Source organism: Solanum stenotomum, chromosome 1 (assembly GCF_019186545.1).
Source record: "Solanum stenotomum isolate F172 chromosome 1, ASM1918654v1, whole genome shotgun sequence".
Taxonomy (NCBI): domain Eukaryota; kingdom Viridiplantae; phylum Streptophyta; class Magnoliopsida; order Solanales; family Solanaceae; genus Solanum; species Solanum stenotomum.
This window is the reverse complement of record NC_064282.1, coordinates 25,111,271-25,130,995: the sequence shown is the minus strand read 5'-3', so window position 1 is coordinate 25,130,995 and position 19,725 is coordinate 25,111,271. Positions and strand designations below refer to the sequence as shown.

At 33.1% G+C, this 19,725-nt stretch overlaps 2 protein-coding genes across 2 annotated transcripts in view; both read left to right on the top strand.

Annotated features, from left to right (window-relative positions):
* Positions 1–7,607: 7,607 nt before the first annotated feature.
* LOC125853199 (uncharacterized) overlaps positions 7,608–19,725 on the top strand; it is a 170,963-nt gene continuing 158,845 nt past the window's right edge. The window contains exon 1 of the mRNA XM_049532873.1: positions 7,608–7,623. The gene's annotated coding sequence lies outside the window, so the exon portion shown is untranslated. The remainder of the gene's footprint in view (positions 7,624–19,725) is intronic.
* LOC125853197 (dnaJ protein ERDJ3B) lies at positions 11,281–18,310 on the top strand. Its single transcript, XM_049532870.1, has 10 exons — positions 11,281–11,580; positions 11,670–11,818; positions 11,967–12,093; positions 14,411–14,525; positions 15,487–15,603; positions 15,695–15,781; positions 16,706–16,765; positions 16,863–16,940; positions 17,676–17,747; positions 17,844–18,310. The coding sequence occupies exons 1-10, from the start codon at positions 11,507–11,509 to the stop codon at positions 18,000–18,002; spliced, it is 1,038 nt and encodes a 345-aa protein (XP_049388827.1). The 5' UTR covers positions 11,281–11,506; the 3' UTR covers positions 18,003–18,310.

The following is a 19,725-nucleotide window of genomic DNA, read 5'->3' as shown; positions in this document are numbered from 1 at the left end:
TTTAGATTAATCCTTAACTTCATTATATGTTGACCAAGTCAAATTGGATTAATATTTAAGTAAAAATTGTATGACTTAAATAAAATCCAAATTACATTTGAGTCAGTCTGTTAAGTTGACAAACGACTACAACTCATGCTCTTTAAATCCAAAGTCCTCTAAAAGTACTTGAAGACCAAAATACCTCTCAAATCCTAACTCACAACATAGATAATCTTTGCTCTTTAGTGGTGATCTGCAAGTCTTCATCTCTAAAGTTGTGAGCCACGAGTTTCCATATTTTTGAAATTGTGATCAAAGTTTGGCTCCGCATTTGTGATGAAGTTTCAACAAGTATTTCGTTGATTCAAGAACATAACAAAACTCTTGAGTTGATGATCGTGAGGAGAAGAATCAGAGGATAATATTTTTTTTCATTAGATTTTATAAAGATTATAACTTCACATAAATTATTGAAATAGAAGTTTTCATTCTTTGTCTCTATTTTTCCTTTTTTGATTGCTATTTTTCAGGAGAAAAATTTAGTCGCTTATAAATTCGGGGGTGTCAATTTGTAAGCGATTAAGTTTCATTCCTGAAAAATAGCAATCAAGAAAGGAAAAATAGAGACAAACTATGATATTTATATTTCAATAATTTATGTGAAAGTTACCGTCTTTATAAAATTTAATGAAAAAGACGTAATCTTCTGATTCTTTTTCTCACGATCATCAACTCAAAAGTTTTAATTTATTTTTAATCGCTGACAGGGGCAGACCTACGCTGTGTCAAGAGGATTCAGATGAACCCACTTCATAAAAAATTACACGATATACATAAATATATTTGGTTTGTCTTCTGAAAATATAAGTATATATATAATTGATCTCACTTGAACGGGTTCATTTTATTAGGAGGGACCTGAGCTCGAAACCAACACACACTACATACATTATTTTACTTTTTTCAAGATATGTAGTATAATTTAGGAATGCTATTTCAATGTAAATGATTGTTAATTTTTTTAAAAAAAAATACACTTTGTAAGTTCTTTCTTTTAAAAAAAATTGAAAATAGTTTTATATTTTCAAATTCCTCATTGCTTTTTGGCTGAACGTTTTTTCTTGTGCTTGGCCTCTTATTTTGATTAAATTATTTATTAAATAAAATCGAAATATTATTAATAATAATTATATATTAATTAATTTTAATTAACAAAATTTAGTTTATTAGTTTTTTGTGAATTTTCTTTTTCGTACATTGAACCTACTTGGTACAAATACTAGGTCCGCTACTGAATTCGACAAAATACTTATTAAAAGTTCTCTACATATGCAGAACCAAACTTTGAGCGCAATTACGGAGATATAGAAACTTGCTTTCAATATATTTCGTTAAAGAAACATTGGCACCCTTTAATAATTATCATGGTATATTATAGAATTACAAATATTGAAATATTATGGACTGAAATATAATATTTATGATAGTGAAAACTAATATAGCCGATCTCAAACAATAAAACTAAATCAAATATCAAGTTAGTCTATATTAATTTTATTAGTGAGTTTATATAGTGTATTTTGATTTGAATCAACGAAATACTTGAGTCTAAGGAGTTGGGAAAAAAATATACCATTAAAGAATGTTGTGAATCAAACTAACTACATAAGGGCCTATGGGCTGGAAGTGATGAATGAGGCTGGTCCATTTAAGATTATTGGGCTGATTAAAATGTTGGAGAATTTTATTTGGGATCCAGGCCCAACTATCAATTGATTAAATAGGTCTTTGAGTTAACACAAAAGGGTTATGCATATTGAAGAAAATGTTTGTCCTCTCCTCTTCTTCTAGAGTTTAAGCTTCTCATCTCTATTCTTCTTCTATCTTTAATTACTCGTTATTTCAATATTTCATTTGTAATTCGGTAGTTTAATTATTGCAATTAGAATCTTAAGGTTGTAATCATGTTCCAATGCTCTTATTAATATAGTGAGGATTTCGGTTTGTTACATTGGTGCTTTCATTGTTCGTACTCTACATGGTAACGACAGTATTGGATCAATTTAGTGGTGGCAACGACCCAGAAGGTTGGATTCTTCGGGCTGAACAGTATTTCACCTGTCTTGACTTCTCCCAGAAGGACTGGCTACCTCTTCCTTACTTCTACCTTGATGGTGAAGCTCTTACTTGGTTTACTTGGCTGCATCGTAACAAACGATTCTTCGATTGGAAGCATTTTACAGAAAAATTGCTTATGCGATTTCCACAGCGAACAACTTCGGTGAGTTTGGTAGACACTTCACGATTCTATATGGACTATGTGCACAATGCTAAATTTATTCCTCCAGCAACCTCTACCTCTCCAGTTGTAACTCTAAGCCATATCACAAACTCATCTGATTTGGAAGATGTTGTCACAAATGGAAACATGGAGGCAGACCATCTGCTCGAGATATTGCCTAAGAAGTATACAAAGGTGAATTACTTGGCATTGCCTACCGGAAGTATGGTTGTGATTGCAACTCTCAAAGGCATGAGAACTCTTCAAATTGGGAATGAAATATCCATAGAAGAAGATTTGGTACAAGAGACTTCTTCCATTAACGAAAGTCAGGTGTTCGATGAATGTTCCCCAAGAGATATGTCATTAAGGTATGTTACTGCAACTTCTTCTGTGCGTGGCTCTAGTAAACAGAAAATTGAATTTGAGAAATTTGAAGAAATGCATTGTGTGGAGTTTTTCTTGGAGCCTAAGACAATTGAGGATCTATGTCTTGATAATTTTTCTTTGGAGATTGGGGATAGCATTCCACCTAGTAGCATGCCTTTGGATGACACGATACTTGTTGTAGAGCATGAAAACTGTACTGAGGAATTAAATGCTCACAATATTTTGTGTCAATTTCCATTTAATCCTGGTGCGACATCCCTCAATGTCGTTGTTCAAGAAACTGTAGTAAATTTTTGTGTATGAGATCCAGGAATAAGTTTCAAATCCAAGCCTCTAACACGTTCTACCATGAAAGTGAAACCATTACTATTGTTGAGATCTACTATCATGTTTTGCTCCATTGCATATGCTAACTCAGTTATTCTAGTGTGGGATCCCGGATGGCAGTGTCGTGTGCATTATCTTATTTCTCTTTGTGAATTTACATGGTGCATGAGTTTGGCGAACAAAAAAGGGTGGTAATTCTTGCTTGTTGTTTATCCATATGGATCTAAAGTCATGAATAATGATAGTGATAAGCCTCAAGTTGAAGCTCTAAAGTTGTCTTGTTTAATTTCGCATATCCCACAACAAATGAGGTACCACAACTGGAAAAACATGTTTCAAATCCACCGCATTCGAAGTTTCTCACGTCACTCTTGTTTGGCATGTTGAGCAAGGAATATGTTTTTCCTTCCTATCATTCACTCTCTAGCTATCAGGTGGTGTCATCGAGTACTCAAATCACTGTGTTTTATACAAACACATCACCATATTACTGTTTGACATTGCAATTCAGTCATTGGGATATTTCGGATGAGAAAGGACCTAAAAGGAGGGTGATATAAGTTCTGTTATTACAAGCAAAGCTCAGTAACTTTTTGTTGAATTTTTGGATAAGGACAGGGAAATTCATTAAGATGACATATCTCTCCATCATTCTTGCTGAAACTACACAATCATTTTGGTCATTTTTTGCATTAGTTTGCTACTATCTGATCATATTTAGTTGCTTTGTTACTCTGCAACTATGTCAAGTGGCAGATGGAGAACATGATATTTGTGAACTACTATGTTATGTTTTTCTAATCTTACCTAGATTAACAAAAGCATTTCAACATCAACACAACTTCTTAGTGCTTTGGAGGTGTGCAACGATGTGGGTGGAATCTATTCAACTTAAAGGTGGTTCACTTGTTTCTTATTGTGCTGAAATTTTGGAAGTTGGCAACTGGTTTTTGGTTAGACCCCAACCTCATCGATAACACTCCATGAGATTGCAGCTAGGTAATCCTTTGGGAAAGCAACTTTGTCGCTCTTTCGAAGTGCTCAAGTATTTGATTCTCCCCTGCAAATTGAAACTTTTTTAAGCGGCCCAAATTTATCCTCTTTGGTGCAACTCTAGGCTCAAGCAATGCACTAACCAGCTAAACCAACAGTCTATGCTACTGCAGAACCTTGAGGACATGGTTCTCGATTCAGGGCAGAGTATTGTTGTGAACCAAACTAACTACATAAGGGCCTATGGGCTGGAAGTGATGAATGAAGATGGTCCATTTAAGATTATTGGGCTGATTAAAATGTTGGAGAGTTTTATTTGGGATCTAGGCGCAACTATCAATTGGTTAAATAGGTCTTTGAGTTGACACAAAAGGGTTATGCATATTGAAGAAAATGATTGTCCTCTCTTTTTCTTCTAGAGTTTAATCTTCTCATCTCCATTCTTCTTCTATCTTTAATTACTCGTTATTTCAATATTTCATTTATAATTCGATAGTTTAATTATTGCAATTAGAATCTTAAGGTTGTAATCATGTTCCAATGCTCTTATTAATATAGTGAGGATTTCTGTTTGTTACAAAGAATGTTAGAAGTTTTGAACTTTAAAGAAATTTCAGGTGAATCTTGTTGAGTTAGGCTGAATTTGAGCTCAAAAAGATATTGAGTTTTGGTATCTAGCTCGGAGGGAAGCTACTCTTGGAATTTGAGGTAATTTCGTGAAGAATTGAAGAAGTTGGAAATTCGGGATCAGAGTTCTTCATGTTTGTCACGTGTTCTTGGTCTTCTTGATGAAGAAGAAACAAAAATAGTTTATTGATCCAAAATTCCAATTGAAAGGTGCTAAAAGTTATTTGGGGTCTTGTTGAGGTAAGAAATGGTTTCGCAAAATCGAAGTTAAAAAATAAAGGCATGGATGAATCTTTTCTCAAAGGGTAGTGGCATAGATGAGCCAAACTTTTAACGGATGACATAAATAAGTTTTTTCTCAAAGTTCGGTGGAATAATGGAGTCTTTTCCCTATATTTATTGGTTTATTGTTATTGATTTTGTTCCAGTAATTAATTATACACGAAAATAAAAGAAATGATTTATTAAAAAAAAAGAAAACAAAGGCAACACTTCATTTAAAAAGAATGTAGTTAGAACGATTAGCATTAAAGAACTTCCGACCACTAAATTTATTGTGAATTCAACAAAAACATTGTTGACACCCAATTTTGGACCTCCACATTATAGATTAATCATCGAGCTTCTTCAATTTCAAACGATTTAAAATAATTAGTTTCATAAATTTTCAAAAAAATAAAATAAAAATATTTTTTGCGAGTTTTTAATTAGTCTATCACTTTTGTATTTTTTAATAATATATATGTTTTATATCATTATGTATGAAATAAGTATATCCTATAAATATCCGAAAATCATGTCAAAAGATTTTATATTTTTAGTGTATTTTAAAGTGATGGCTATAAATTTGAATTAATTAGCTTTTATGAAATTTGAAATATTTTTCGAGTTATTTTTATGTAAGTTTTGTCAATTTTATAATTTCAAAAAAATAATAAATATGTTTTTATAGTTATGTATATAATTAGTATATTTTTATTTGAAAATCGTCTCAAAAGGTTTAGTTTTGCTTTAAATTTTGCCAATTAGTTTAATTAATTAATAGTTAATATTTTAAAAATCAATTATTTCACTTGATTAATATTAAGAAGCTCATTACTTAATACTAATTCATCTTATTTAACTTTTGGCCGAATTCACCAATTAAATTCAAATCGGCTAAGTTTTTAACTCCAATTGGTTCTAATTCTAATCCCTTGTAATTGCAATTATAGCCACTTCCTTACCAATTTATTCAACCCCTTTGCAAGACCAAATTTGGGCCCCTTTTTTGTCAACTGCCCAAGTTTAATTTCCTTTAACCAGCAATCCTTAACATCAATTCCAACCCAACAACCCATTCTCCATACATAAACCCATTTCAATAATTCCAGCCCATTCCAAACAACAACTCAACAATAATTCCAATTCAATACCCTTTTTCCAGCAACACCCACAACCAACCAACCCCATACCCTTCTCCTTCCAAACAATACAATACGTACAACCGACAACAATACCATACGTACATACCCAGTACCAAGCGACCCCACCCCATGCTTGCCTTCATCTTCTTCACGCTAAATCAATTCGGAAATCGCGTCTCCTACCCTGCAAGAACCCATACCTTGCAGATCCATCGCCCTCACGTCTCTTTTCCCCTTTTCTAAGGAATTTTCAAATCCCTTCCACTGTTATCTTGAAAAGGGGCAAAAGAGTCCGAATTTCAAATTGGAAATTTCACCCGATTTCCCCCTAATTTTCATCAATATATTCATCTCTTTTGATCACTTCAAAAAAAAATATTGGGAAAGGATATATGTTAGAGTTTTTTTTGAACAACCAATTTTTACATTTAAGAAATCCTAATACAATTTAGTTCTAAGTTCTAAAGGGTCCCTGTTTGAAGCCATCCCAATGTTCTAATTTGTTGCTCGAATTTTGAAGTCGTATTCGGTGCGGAATCGTTGCTCCCATGCTCGTCCCATTCTTTGTTCGCTACCCAGAAAAGGTAACCCGTTCACTCCGATAACTTTCTCTTCATCTCTTTTGTTATCTGTTCTTGTTAATCTTGGGAAATCGCTATCTTGGGAAATCGCTATCTTGTTGGTTGTTCGATGATTAGTTATCGCCAGATTGATACTATTTTGACATGAAGTACATGTTCTTAATTGTTTCCATGGGTTAGTCGTGATATTAATTTAAAGTTCGGCTGATTCATATTTAGTGTTGTTGGTGTTTAAGTGCATTAACAAATGGTAAAATAATAGCTTGATTTGTTTAGTATGTTTTCCTTAGAATCTGTTCATTGGTGCTAGCTTTGTAAGTTTCATGGTAAGTTGTATGATGTTGACATTGATGTATTTTGTCTTTGGGCTTTATGTGGATGATGACTCATGTAGGAATACCCCTTTGTATCAATATGAGGTCGATTCTCTTATTTATGTTTGTTTCAATATTGAATTATCAAGTTTGCTAGTTGTTCATTGGCATATAGTATGCAAGGATTATTAAACTTGATCAATAATTGTTTTAGTTTGAGAGCCAAAACTATTACTGAATTTTGAGCCGTTGATATTTGTGTTGCTTACATTGCGTAATTCGATCAATCTGTTTTACTTTGGTTTAAGGATGGTAAAGTCGTATTCATTTTGTCATGTTTATAATATTGCAATTGATTGGTCTTTATCATCCGTTAAAGGTATGGTTTTGACATATTATTATCGGCATAAATTTTTTTTTTTGTTGCATGTGAAATATATCTGAAACCTCATGGGCTTCCACCCTCTCGTTGCATTTCGATGATTGGACCATAGAGGCCCAATTTTTCTTTTCTTTGAGTCAGCCGGGTCATTCGAATAGGGCTGTATAGGGGCTGGAAATTGAAAACCAGTCTCAGAAAGCTGAAAATAGGCCGAGGTATAACGTGTATACATTGATATACATCAGTATACACTCATATACAGGTAAGAAATGTAGAAATACAGGGCTGGAGAAAAATACATGTGTTCGGAGCAAGAGATACATGAAAAGAGATAATATATATATGCTCATATACACTGATATACATCTGGTGTATACGCAAAATGGGAATTGAATTAAAGCTTAAAAATACAGCGAAATTGGCCCAATAAGGGACCCAATTTCATTATCTCTTTTACTCTTCTAATGATTTGATTATGTGTTGACTAATCTTATTTAACTCTAACTTTAAATAACTTAATTAGATCCCCCAAAAAGATGAGTCATTTTCTATGTGTTGATTTATTTTAATACATTTCACTTGTTGTGTTCATTTATTTTATTAATCAAGTATATATATTGGTCAAATTTTATATCTTCAATTAAGTTAGAACTTTTGGTTCTGAAAAAGAGATGTCTTTAATACTTTTTCACTTAATCACATTTTATTCACTTTAAAATTGTTTTTAAGTTAAAGTGTTTAGGTTAGTCAATTAAGAAATGATTTTCATGTTTTAATTTATTAAATTGGTTTAAAATGAATTAAATAAATTCTAATTAATCTAGTTTTATTAATATTTAAATCACTTGTAATTTAATTCAAATATTTCATTTTGGATCTCAATCTCTAAAAAATAAAAAATGAAATATAAAATGTTCGTTATTTAACTATTTTTCAAAGTTAACTGAATATTGTAAATTGTCATATTTTCTTTTATGTTAAACCATTTTCCTAAAAATAGTCAAAATATATTTTAGTCAAGTCGCAGGTCAACCGCATATTAGCGGACACTTCGAATGCTTAAACCCTTCTCGAAGTGTAAATTGAATTTCGAACCCTCTTGGGTATTTTCAAATGTTTTTTCTGTTTAAATCTTTGAAAATTATAAGTTTTTTTAATTTCTTTAAAAAATTAAGTGGCGACTCTTTTCTAAGTATTTTTCTTAAAATGTTTTATACTTAGAACATTTCAAAAAGTGATTTTTCTAAATATAGTAAAATTACGGCATAACAAACATATCTAGTGAAATCCGATAAAGTGGGGTATAAGGAGGATAGAGTGCACGCTGACTAGGGTTGCATATCGGTTTGGTTTTGAAATTAATCGGTTTGACTTATCGATTATCGGTTTGTAGACATGCTAAATCGTTATAGAACTGTTAATTAAAGATATTTAATTATCAGTTATTGGTTTATCGATTATTGATCGTTATGAGTTCAGTTATCGATTTAACCGTTAAGATTTCACAACAAAAAAAAACATGGAAAATCACTTAGAAATAAGGTGACAAACCAAATAAACCATGCACATGGCTATGATGCATCTTGCTCAAAAGCAATCACTGTCAAGTTATAGAATAACCGAAACTTTGAGACAACTTAAAATAGAAGTTTGAAACTAAACTCTAAGTCAATGACATTATATACCAAATGATATAAATATAATTATTTAATTACTATTGGTTTATCGCTTAACCCATTAAGAAAAAGCTTCAAAACGTTAACAACCGATAACCCGATGATAAGAAAAATTAAAAAAATATTACCGAAACCGCTAAACCAATAACTCATTATTAATAAATCAATAACTTTTTTTTTGTTCAGGTTATCAATTTTGATTTGATTTTGAACAACTCTAACGCAAACCTTACCATTACCTCGTGGAGGTATATAAACTGTTTTCGAAAGACTATCGACTCAAGTATATCAAACTCGGTAAAAGAAGAAGAAACAATGAAAAAAATATAAGAGAGAGAAAAGTAACAACACAAAATAATGTGATAATTGAAATACAATAAACATATGACAAGAAGTTTAAGGGCACGACGAGTCCTATGACATGCACTAAACCTCTACATGGCAAGACAACACTCTATCCCTACTAGCCTTCTACCTTAATATGCGGCCTCCACTTCTTCCTATCTGAATATGAAGTTGCGCCATGTCATGTCTAATAACTTCTCCCCGGTTTATTGTGAATGAAACTCCAAAATTCATCACTTTTGATCTAGACAAGGAAAAGATTGACATTCTCAATCCCACTAAGAACTGTTATAGGCGCTCATATACATGAAATCAACAAGATAAATATTTTTCTCTTAGGCTTTTTTGCTATCATAAATACATGATGAATAAATTTTGATAAAAACAATATAAGACACTTAAAATTATTCATAAAAATATATTATGTATATATAGTTACTAAACATATGTATATAATTTATCGATTTGATTCAGTTATTTCTTCGATTTATTTGAACAAAATCAAAATAAATATTACCGATTTTGACAAATGTAAAACCAAACCAAATTAAACCTGAATGAAATTGATTTATTTAATTGAAAAAGGAACAAAGAAAGGTTCAAAATTGTCTTTCGAGAGCCTCTTTTGTTGGGCGCGGCGGCCCCAATTGCTATTTGATTTCATTTGTCAATTTGGATCATTTTTACTCAAATCGTGAACACTCCTAACATAAAATAAGTTTGAGGAAGAACTAGGAAGTAGGATGAGATACGGTCCTATTAGTAGAAAGTAGAAAAAACTACATATCTAAATAAATATGGCTAGTATATCTATTCAATGTATTGTGTCTATAGATTTGAAAAGTATACAACCTAGCGATACTACAATACTTTCAACAAATCTCTCCCCTTTGTCCTCTCTCGCTTGCCGCTCTTTCTTCCTCTCTTGCTCATCACACTTTCTCCCTCCCTCCTCTCTCTTCCTCTCTCCAATGTCACTCTTTCTCTCTCCCTCGTCATTCTTTCTCCCTCCATCTCTCTCACTTCACAAAAGAGCTACGTGACACATTATCTTCCTTTTCTATCAATTTTTCTCCCAATTTTAGTAACCCTACTTTACAAATTTGCGAGATTTCTCTTTTTTCTATATCAATTTTCCCCTCAATTTTAATAGAAAAACTCAAACTCAAACACATGTAATAAGCACGAATGGCGAAACCAAACTAATCCAAGTCAACAAATACTTTTTTCTTTCAAAAAGGTATGTAATTACAAATTCTTAAACTAATCACATAAATCTTGAATATTCGATATTAGATACTTATATTTTTTCTAATAAAAAATATGTATCTATGCACAAATACATTGGATGAATAGAATTTTTTGATGAATATGTCAATAAAATACATATTTAATAGCATGTATCTAATATTAAGATACACACACCTTTTTCTTCTTCTAAATATGTATCTATGACCAACATAGGTTGTGGTGCACTGGTAGGAGTGCTTCACTCTTAACCAGAGGTCTTGGGTTCGAGCCCTGGGTATGGAGAAAATTCTGTTGGGAGCGCTACCTCCTAATGGACCCTGCAGAACGTGATCCGGATTTAATCGGAGCTCTAATGTGGGTTCCGGACACCGAGTGGCAATAGAAAAAATATATGTATCTATGAACTCATACATAGATTACATAATATGCACTATTTTATTTTGATAAATATAGTACTATTAGTACATCAAAACTTACTTTACCTTTTTAAATCATTCAAATATGTATCTAGCCCAATGTCAAGATGTCAAGTTATCCTAGCAGCCCAAATTGCATTGTCCTGCCCAGACACCTGAAACATTTCTTTATTTTGTATATCAAAATAAGAAAAGAAAATATTATTAGTGTCAGTAAAGCTGCATTTATACACGTGGAGATATACTATTGGCTAAAACATGTTGTAGTCCTCTCTTATTGGTCGCTTTTGGCATGAACACGTCTCAGCAGTGAAGTCAGTCGTTTTGTTCAATATTCAAACGTCCGCCCCGTTCCGCGGTTCAATATTCTTTAAGCTTTTGCTGTAAAATGAACACAAATTCATATTCATAAATTCTGCGCAAATTCTAGATTGTTCTAGTAGATCCAGTTAACGAAAACCCGAAGCTATCGATTCAATCTCTCTGGTTGTGAGAAATAATTTTTGATTCCTTAGATCTGTGTGCCTAACGAGTTATGGCGCATAGAAGATCAAAGTTGCTCATCTTGTTGTGTTGTTTATCGTACACGTTGTCAATTGCCATTGCTGCGTGAGTTTTGATTACGAGTTCCTCTCCTTTTTCTCCGTTGTGTTTTGTGTTTTTTTCTTTTCGTGACAATGTTTGTTTGATGTGTGCAGGAAGAGTTACTATGATATTTTGCAAATTCCAAAAGGTGCTTCGGATGAACAGATCAAACGAGCTTATAGGAAGCTTGCGTTGAAGTATCACCCTGATAAGAATCAGGGAAATGAAGAGGCTAATAAGAAATTTGCTGAAATCAGTAATGGTATGTTTTGTTTAGTTTTATATGATTAATTATCTAATGTATATGCTTACCAGTATAGGATGCTGAATGGATCTAGATTATCCCCTACTAGTTTGGTGCTTAGATTGATAATTGTTTGATTGACTCTCATTTTTTGGGATATTTTCAGCTTATGAAGTGATTTCGGACAGTGAAAAGAGGAATATATATGATCGCTATGGGGAAGAGGGTCTTAAACAACATACTGCTAGCGGGGGCAGAGGTGGTGGAATGAACATGCAAGACATATTTAGCCAGTATGTTGAGTTCCTATAGTTTCACATTATCCTAGATAGTATTATTTTGTGACATTGTTTTTGTTTGCTCACTTAAGAATTATAGTCATTCAATGGTTGCATATCCTTGTTGGTATGAAATAGACCCGAAAAAATAGACCCCTATAACTATATCTGATTGATAGAGTGGATAGGTGCATCTTATTGCAATGTCTAGTGTTCAGCTTTTTGTTAATCTTAATTTTGCAACTTCTAGGTGTGTTCTTTACTCTTTTGTGTAAAGCCACTGGATTGAAGTAGGATTAAGGTAGGACCTTTCAACTTAATGACTTAAACAACTGTTCTTGAGCTAGTTATGGCAAAGGTCAATCAGTAGGCACATGGACCGCTTATATAATTCTGATTACAAGCATAAGCTTAAGCTGTCTCTGGTTGCCCTTTACAGTTTAATCATCTACAGATTTATAGCTGGTTCTCATTGTCATCTACAGATTTATAGGTGCTATTGAACTTATCTCCCTTACATTAGCTATCAAAAGACTTTGTCCATTGTATGTGGATATTTGATATCTAATGATTGACCATTTTTCCTGCAATATGGTGCCGGTGGTTTGTTTGTTTGTTTTACTTTAGGATTCTTATAGTACTCCAACCGATGTTTAGATGCATTAACATTTCTTGTATGTTAGCAAATAGGTTGTATGAGTAATCTTTCAATTCATTCAAATCAATATTGTTAGTATCAGTGTTTTAAAAGGCGGGGGAGTGAGGCGGGACATTTTACTTGGCATAGGGGATGGGGCGTAAGCCCCATGGATCTTTAAATTTTTAAGTTACAATATAGTATAATAATATAATAACACAATTATAAAAATACATCAATAGTTTGAAATAATTACAAACATGATTAAGGAAACTCATAGAAAATAAAACTTCCAACATGATTTAACATGATTATACAAGTGTAAATAATCTAATATCTTAACTTTCTAATAATAAAAGAATCATTATTTCTAAAAATATATTATTATCATACTATACAATTTACCCTCCTAAAAGAAAATAATCGATAAAACTTATTATGATAAAAACATCACCCCATCATGAATAAAAATAAAATTAATTTCAAATAGCTAAATAAAATATGATAATTTTGAGACTTGACAAAAACATGAAGGCCAATGATACGTGAAAAAGTAAAATTTCGCTATGTATTTTTAATAGAAATGTTACGTAATATATAATCACCCTCACAAAATAGTAAAGATGCGATACTACAACTTGTTATTTGAGTTACTCCCAACCCTCTTATTTCTGTAGATTAAAAAACTATTAAGTATCATTCATTTATTCAATTCAAGAATTATGAGGGTCAACAATGTTAACTAAATAATTCTACACATAATTTGTGTAAGATCTGTTAGGCGAGCGTTGGGCGTTGAGCGTGCTTAGGGCGTAAGTCTTACAAAACTAATCCCCACACTTGAGTCTCGAGGCGTTTTGCTAGAGTCTCTCCCCGGAGGGAGTCCCAACAGATAGTTTTAAAACACTGCTTGGTAGTGTGACTCTTATTTATAGTGATAATTATATGTCTCACAATCATGCCTTTTTTTTTCTTTTTTTGTTGAATGCTTACCAGCTACTCCCTAAGATACATTCTAGATACTCCAAAAGATTCTAAAATAAAATATTTAGATGGCCTCAGGTAACCAGCTCCTTCACCAATTATGATGGCAAAAAGCTCCATCACCAGTTGTGGTGGGTTTTAAGTAAAAAATTTTGCCTAGATACTTCTCCTATGTTAAATGTTTCTAAGTTGTATTGTTGTGGTACTAAGTTACACTCCATTCATATATGACAGACATGTTCCCGTTAATCTTTGCTAAGTTATTGTAAACATTGGTTTCCCACATATATTTCGAGTATAATCTTCAAAAGACATTTTAAGAAATAACTCTTATATTCATCTATTTCTACTAGGTGATGACACTCCCTGCCTTCTCTTTTCATCTTATTGGTTTTGTTGCTTTTTCTTGCAACTTGTGAGAGAAGTACACATTGCACGCACATGTACCATGATTTTCAAATTATCTTTTTTCCAAAGGAACAATTCTCCTTAGTTTGTCTGGTTTCTCAGCCTCTCTACCACCATGAGGTAGAGGTAGAGGTAAGGTCTGCCTATACTCTACCCTCCTCTTCAGACCCCACTTTGTGGGATTCCACTGGGTATGTTGTAGTTTGTGTGGTTTCTCTTGAAGTTGTCAATTTATTAATTTATGATGATTAAATGTGTAGCATGTGCTATCTTACTCACTGACAAAATGAATAACTTCTGAAGGTTTTTCGGCGGGGGCTCAATGGAGGAGGAGGAAGAGAAGATTGTGAAAGGTGATGATGTCATTGTTGATTTGGATGCTACATTGGAAGACTTATACATGGGGGGCTCCTTGAAGGTGAAATCATGTTAACTAATCTGCTCATCTCTTCTAAATACTCTTTGTCAAGTTGACATCATCGCCCCTTTACCGCAAGCAGGGGTACCAATATCTAGATTGTTGAAAAAGTAAGATACATGTGTGGAAGTTATATGAAGCTATCATATGCTTTCACATGTCTTCTTTTTCCATCAAACAACTCACGAGTGACTTAAAGTAGAGATATAGGTAGTTGAAAATTATCTGCCATTTCCTTTTCAAAAATAAAAATAAAAAAATCTCCCATTTGATATTGAGATACGTTTCACGTAATAGGTAACCAGTCCTTTCAGGCTCAACCTTTATACATGGGGTTGTGATTTCACATAAATAGTATAGGATTATAGTTTTTATTCACTGCTATATTTGTCTTAGAAGCACGCTCTGGTAGTAGTTACAGCTAGAAGGTATGTCTTAGAGGCAGGCTCACAGATACATCTCACACAGTAGTTTTGGCTAAGAAGTTATGAGAGGTCAAGTCCTTTTAGCCACAATCTTTACACTTAGAATTGTGATTTCCCAGAAATAGTATAGGATTATAGTTTTTATTCACTGCTATATTTTTCTTAGAGACCAGTTCTGGTACCTAGATTGTGCAGTTCTTCAGATTTTAGAAGTATGTTAAATGCTAACGCTATCGATGGAGGTAGGCCGATGCAATTGAATCCCCTTCATCAAAATATTATATTGCATAAATAGAGCAAAGACAAATGTTTTTGTTTTTGTATAAATTGTAATCACCTTAACTTAGGAGAAGGGGGTTCAAAAAATAGTTTAGGTCATAATATTATATCCTAGAGTGAGGCATTCTTGCATTACTTGAATTCCCGGGCTACACTAAGCCTAAATTTTTGTTTTCTGGTGATACCAATTTTCACAATTCTTCTACATTTTTGTACTAATCAAGAAAATTTTCTTTTATGTTTGGTGAAAAATATAGGTTTGGAGGGAGAAAAACGTTTTAAAGCCGGCCCCTGGTAAGAGGAAGTGCAATTGCCGAAATGAGGTTTATCATCGACAAATTGGTCCAGGAATGTATCAGCAGATGACTGAACAGGTATATGTTCTTTCCAAAGTTCTAGATGTCAATTTTGAGCAATTTGGTGCAGCGTCTGGATTACCTTAAACTCTGGAATTGTTCTGTTTAGGTCTGTGACAAATGCCCCAACGTGAAGTTTGAAAGGGAGGGGTACCATATTACTGTGGATATTGAGAAAGGAATGCAAGATGGTCAGGTGAGATTTCTTCTACATTCTTGACTTGCATGCTTGATGCTGTTTGTTAAGCTATTACACTCTTTATTTGTTTGCGCTGATCCCTTTCTGACGTAGATACTGAAATAAGCCCGTATTTATGCATTTTGATATACTTACTTCCTTGCACCCTTTTTGCTGCTAGTACCCTCAGACTAAGTTGCGTGGACTCTTCACTTTCAACGCCGCACCCGTGTCGGATTCCCCAAAAATACACTTCTTTTGGAGAACCCTACACGCACCCGTTGACATTTTTGAAGAGTCCGAGCAAAATAGCCCTCAGGAGCTTCATTTGACTAGCAAAATAATTTTCTGTTCAATGTCCTTCTGGCCACTTAGATCTGCCTGCCTAAACCGTGAAAGCCATGTACTTTTTACTCTTCCAAAGAGTAACCTTTGCTAGATACCGATAAGAGGTGCACCTAAGTTCACTCAAAAACAATCTGATGGTGGTTCATTTAAAAGCTCCCCAGGCATGTGGGGCACTTTGATATGAACGTGATTTACAGTTTTAGCATTTACAATGTATATCTCGTCTATGATGTGCTCTAAAGAAGGTTAATTCCCTGTAGTTTTATGTCTTTTTTTCTGAAATAAAGGAAACATTTCAGAATTTCCTTAGATCTATCCAACTTTTCTCGTTTAAAACTGTGAGCAAAGTCATGTCATGTTTAATCTTCTAATTGATTTTTCCTTTTTAGATGGACTAATATATTTGTGTGAATAATAGACATAAAGTTGAGTGGCAATATTTTTTCCCCTAGAAATTCTTTTTCTTCATGCCATGTCTTGCTAAATTTGATGTCTGAACAACTGGAACCTGCCTTTTATTGTGCTGTGTGTTTCTCAATAAGTTTTGGAATATGCTGGAGCCCTGAAATAATTTATGGAGCATCATTTTTACAGGAAGTGGTCTTTTATGAGGATGGTGAGCCTAAGATAGATGGTGAACCTGGAGACCTGAAGGTTAGAATTTTTCCTTGCCGAACAAAATGGACTTGTTTCATTATGATGTATGCCTTGACTGTGACTTATATTTGTTCCTTTTAATACCTTGGAACAGTTCCGCATCCGCACAGCTCCTCATGAGCAGTTCACAAGAGAAGTAAACGACCTTCGCACCACTGTTACTATAACTCTGGTAATCTTGACATTGTCTTACTTTCAATAGTGTCTTGTTATTAGCCCTTTTATTCATATGGCATAGAATTGAACATTTTAATTTACCAAAAAATGAAAGTTGTTAAAAAGAAGAATTAGAATAAGGGATTGATGTTATGCTGTTAAGAGAGATTAATGTCAGGAAGCATGCAGACGAATTCAGCTAAATGACACCTGATATAGTGCTAGTAGAGATAGTTCCCCTTATCCCCTCACCTCTTGTTCTCTGCCTTTGTCTGCCTCATCATTCACTAAGCATGCATCTGCTATTCATATAGTAATGGCCAACCAACACATGGTTCTTATAGCAGACAGCATTTACTCTAGGATGCTTGGTTGATGGATCAGCTGTAACCTAGCTTCAGCTACTGTTGCAGTCCTTTGTTACCTCAACAAATAATCCCATCTGAATTCCCACCTCAAACTTCATTCATGAACGAGACCTTTGTTGCATTTTAAGTGGTGTCATTGAGACACAAACTATTGACTTAACCTTTTATTTGGGTCGAGATCACTATCAGGATAGTAAATCTCTGTTTCACTGTAGCTCCTGGATTTCTCTTTAGAGATTACAGAACCCTTTTTTCGTGAAGTTAATGTAGTTAATCAGTAACGACCAACGGATACGGACAGAAAGCTTCATCTGATGATGAAACTCCTATGGATCCTAGAAAGCTAACTCCTTTGTTGATATAATGCTTCTACTTCAATTCAGGTGCAAGCTCTGGTTGGTTTTGAGAAGACCATCAAACATCTCGATGATCATCTGGTGGACATTAGTTCAAAGGTATATTTTTCTGTACGTCTGGCAGGGTAACCAAGTACACTTGTATGTTTGGCTGTATAACCGTGTACTGAAATCATTATTTATCTTCTTCACTAGGGAATCACTAAACCTAAAGAAGTGAGGAAGTTTAAAGGTGAAGGGATGCCGCTACATTACAGTAACAAGAAGGGTGATTTATACGTTAAATTTGAGGTTCTTTTCCCCACGTCATTGACGGAGGACCAAAAGAAACAGATCAAAGAGGTTCTTGGTTAGGATACAGTATATTATTTGGTCCCAAGTAATGAGTTCTGGGCATCTGCTTTGAAGGTACATTGTGCGTCAGACTTGGTATAATCTTCCAGGCGTCTGCGTTCTTATTCTTCAAGGCCCTTGTACCAAATTCATATTTCCTTTTTCTCTATTTTTGGGTGGAGGTGCTCATTTGAATTATAGAGTAGAACCCATTTTACATGTATTGAACAATGATTTATAGAGTAGATGGAAATATGTACATTACAAGCCCTAGTGATTCACATATATTTGGATTACTGAGTAGCGTATTAGCTGCTGCTCTATTTTGAGATGGTTTATGCAAATGACATATAGAGATATTGGTTTCAAAATTGTATTTGCGTGCAAGTGTGATACATTGTATTCGCCGCATTTATGCACGCATACAATATCAACCTCTATCCAACTGAAATCGCATGAATACATGATCAAGTCACACACACTTGATAATGCGTTCACTCGCGGAGTTTTAGTTAGGTGAATCCTTTGCATCTATCACCTCAAAATTGCACACATACAATTAGGGGTGTTCACGGTTTGGATAAAAACCGATCCAAACCGAACCGATAAAATAAAACCAATTTTATTTGGGTTTGGTTTGGTTTTAGATTTTTGAAAACCTATAGTATTTGGTTTGGTTATGGTTCTATTCGAAAAAACCTGAAGAAATAACCGAACCGAACCGAACCGATGAATTATATATATATATTTTATTAATATACATACTTAATATATTATTTATAAACAATTTTAAAAATCTTATACATATTTTCATTAAAATTTCTTTATAATTTACTTATTGAAAGCAAAAATGCCCAAGATGAAACATTTATCTTATTTATTTCATGTATATGAGTGTCTATGTCAATTCTTTGTGAGATTGAAAATGTTATTGTCTCTTCCTTGTAGGCCAATATAGTGAATTTTAAAGCTTTATTGATAGTAAATTTAGTGATTGAAAGTTTAGTAATTTAAGTCATTCTAGCTATTTTTCGTTTTGAATGGATTGTTGTCACTTTTTTCACATTTTAAATGAATTGTTTCTTTTATTTTTGTGTATGGTTAATAACCGAATAACCGAACCAAACCAAACCGAAAATCACCAAACCGATAAATGTATATTATATTTGGTTTGGTTTGGTTTTGATAATTTTAAAATCGATTAAGTTGATTTGGTTTTGATTTTGACCAATAACCGATCCAAATCAACCCGTTAACACCCCTACATTACATACAATACACTTATATTATTATTATTATTATCAAAAACCACCTCAACTATCACCAAATCACTTGTATGCCATTGTATGCATGGCACTTGTATTTATGAGATACATTGGACATACAAGATTGTCTGATATCAACATCGTTGACATTTTTTTTTTGAATTATTTTAAAAGAGTTATCTTTTTAAAATATTAGTTTGATCTGATTGCCACATATCATTATCTAATTCATCCATTTGATATAATATTTGCGTGTGAGTTACACACACTATTGTTTTATAAAAGATTGTCATTTTATGTTAACTAGCTATAAATCTTTTAATATAAAAATGTTTAATAAATACAAATCTAAATTCAAATATCTAAATAAATTATACTGACTATTTTAAAGCATCGCAGATGAGTTTGTAGAAAATATTTACTAGAGTTGTATTGATAAGAAAAAAAGTAGTACTCGTGTTGATTTTATTGAGAACGTT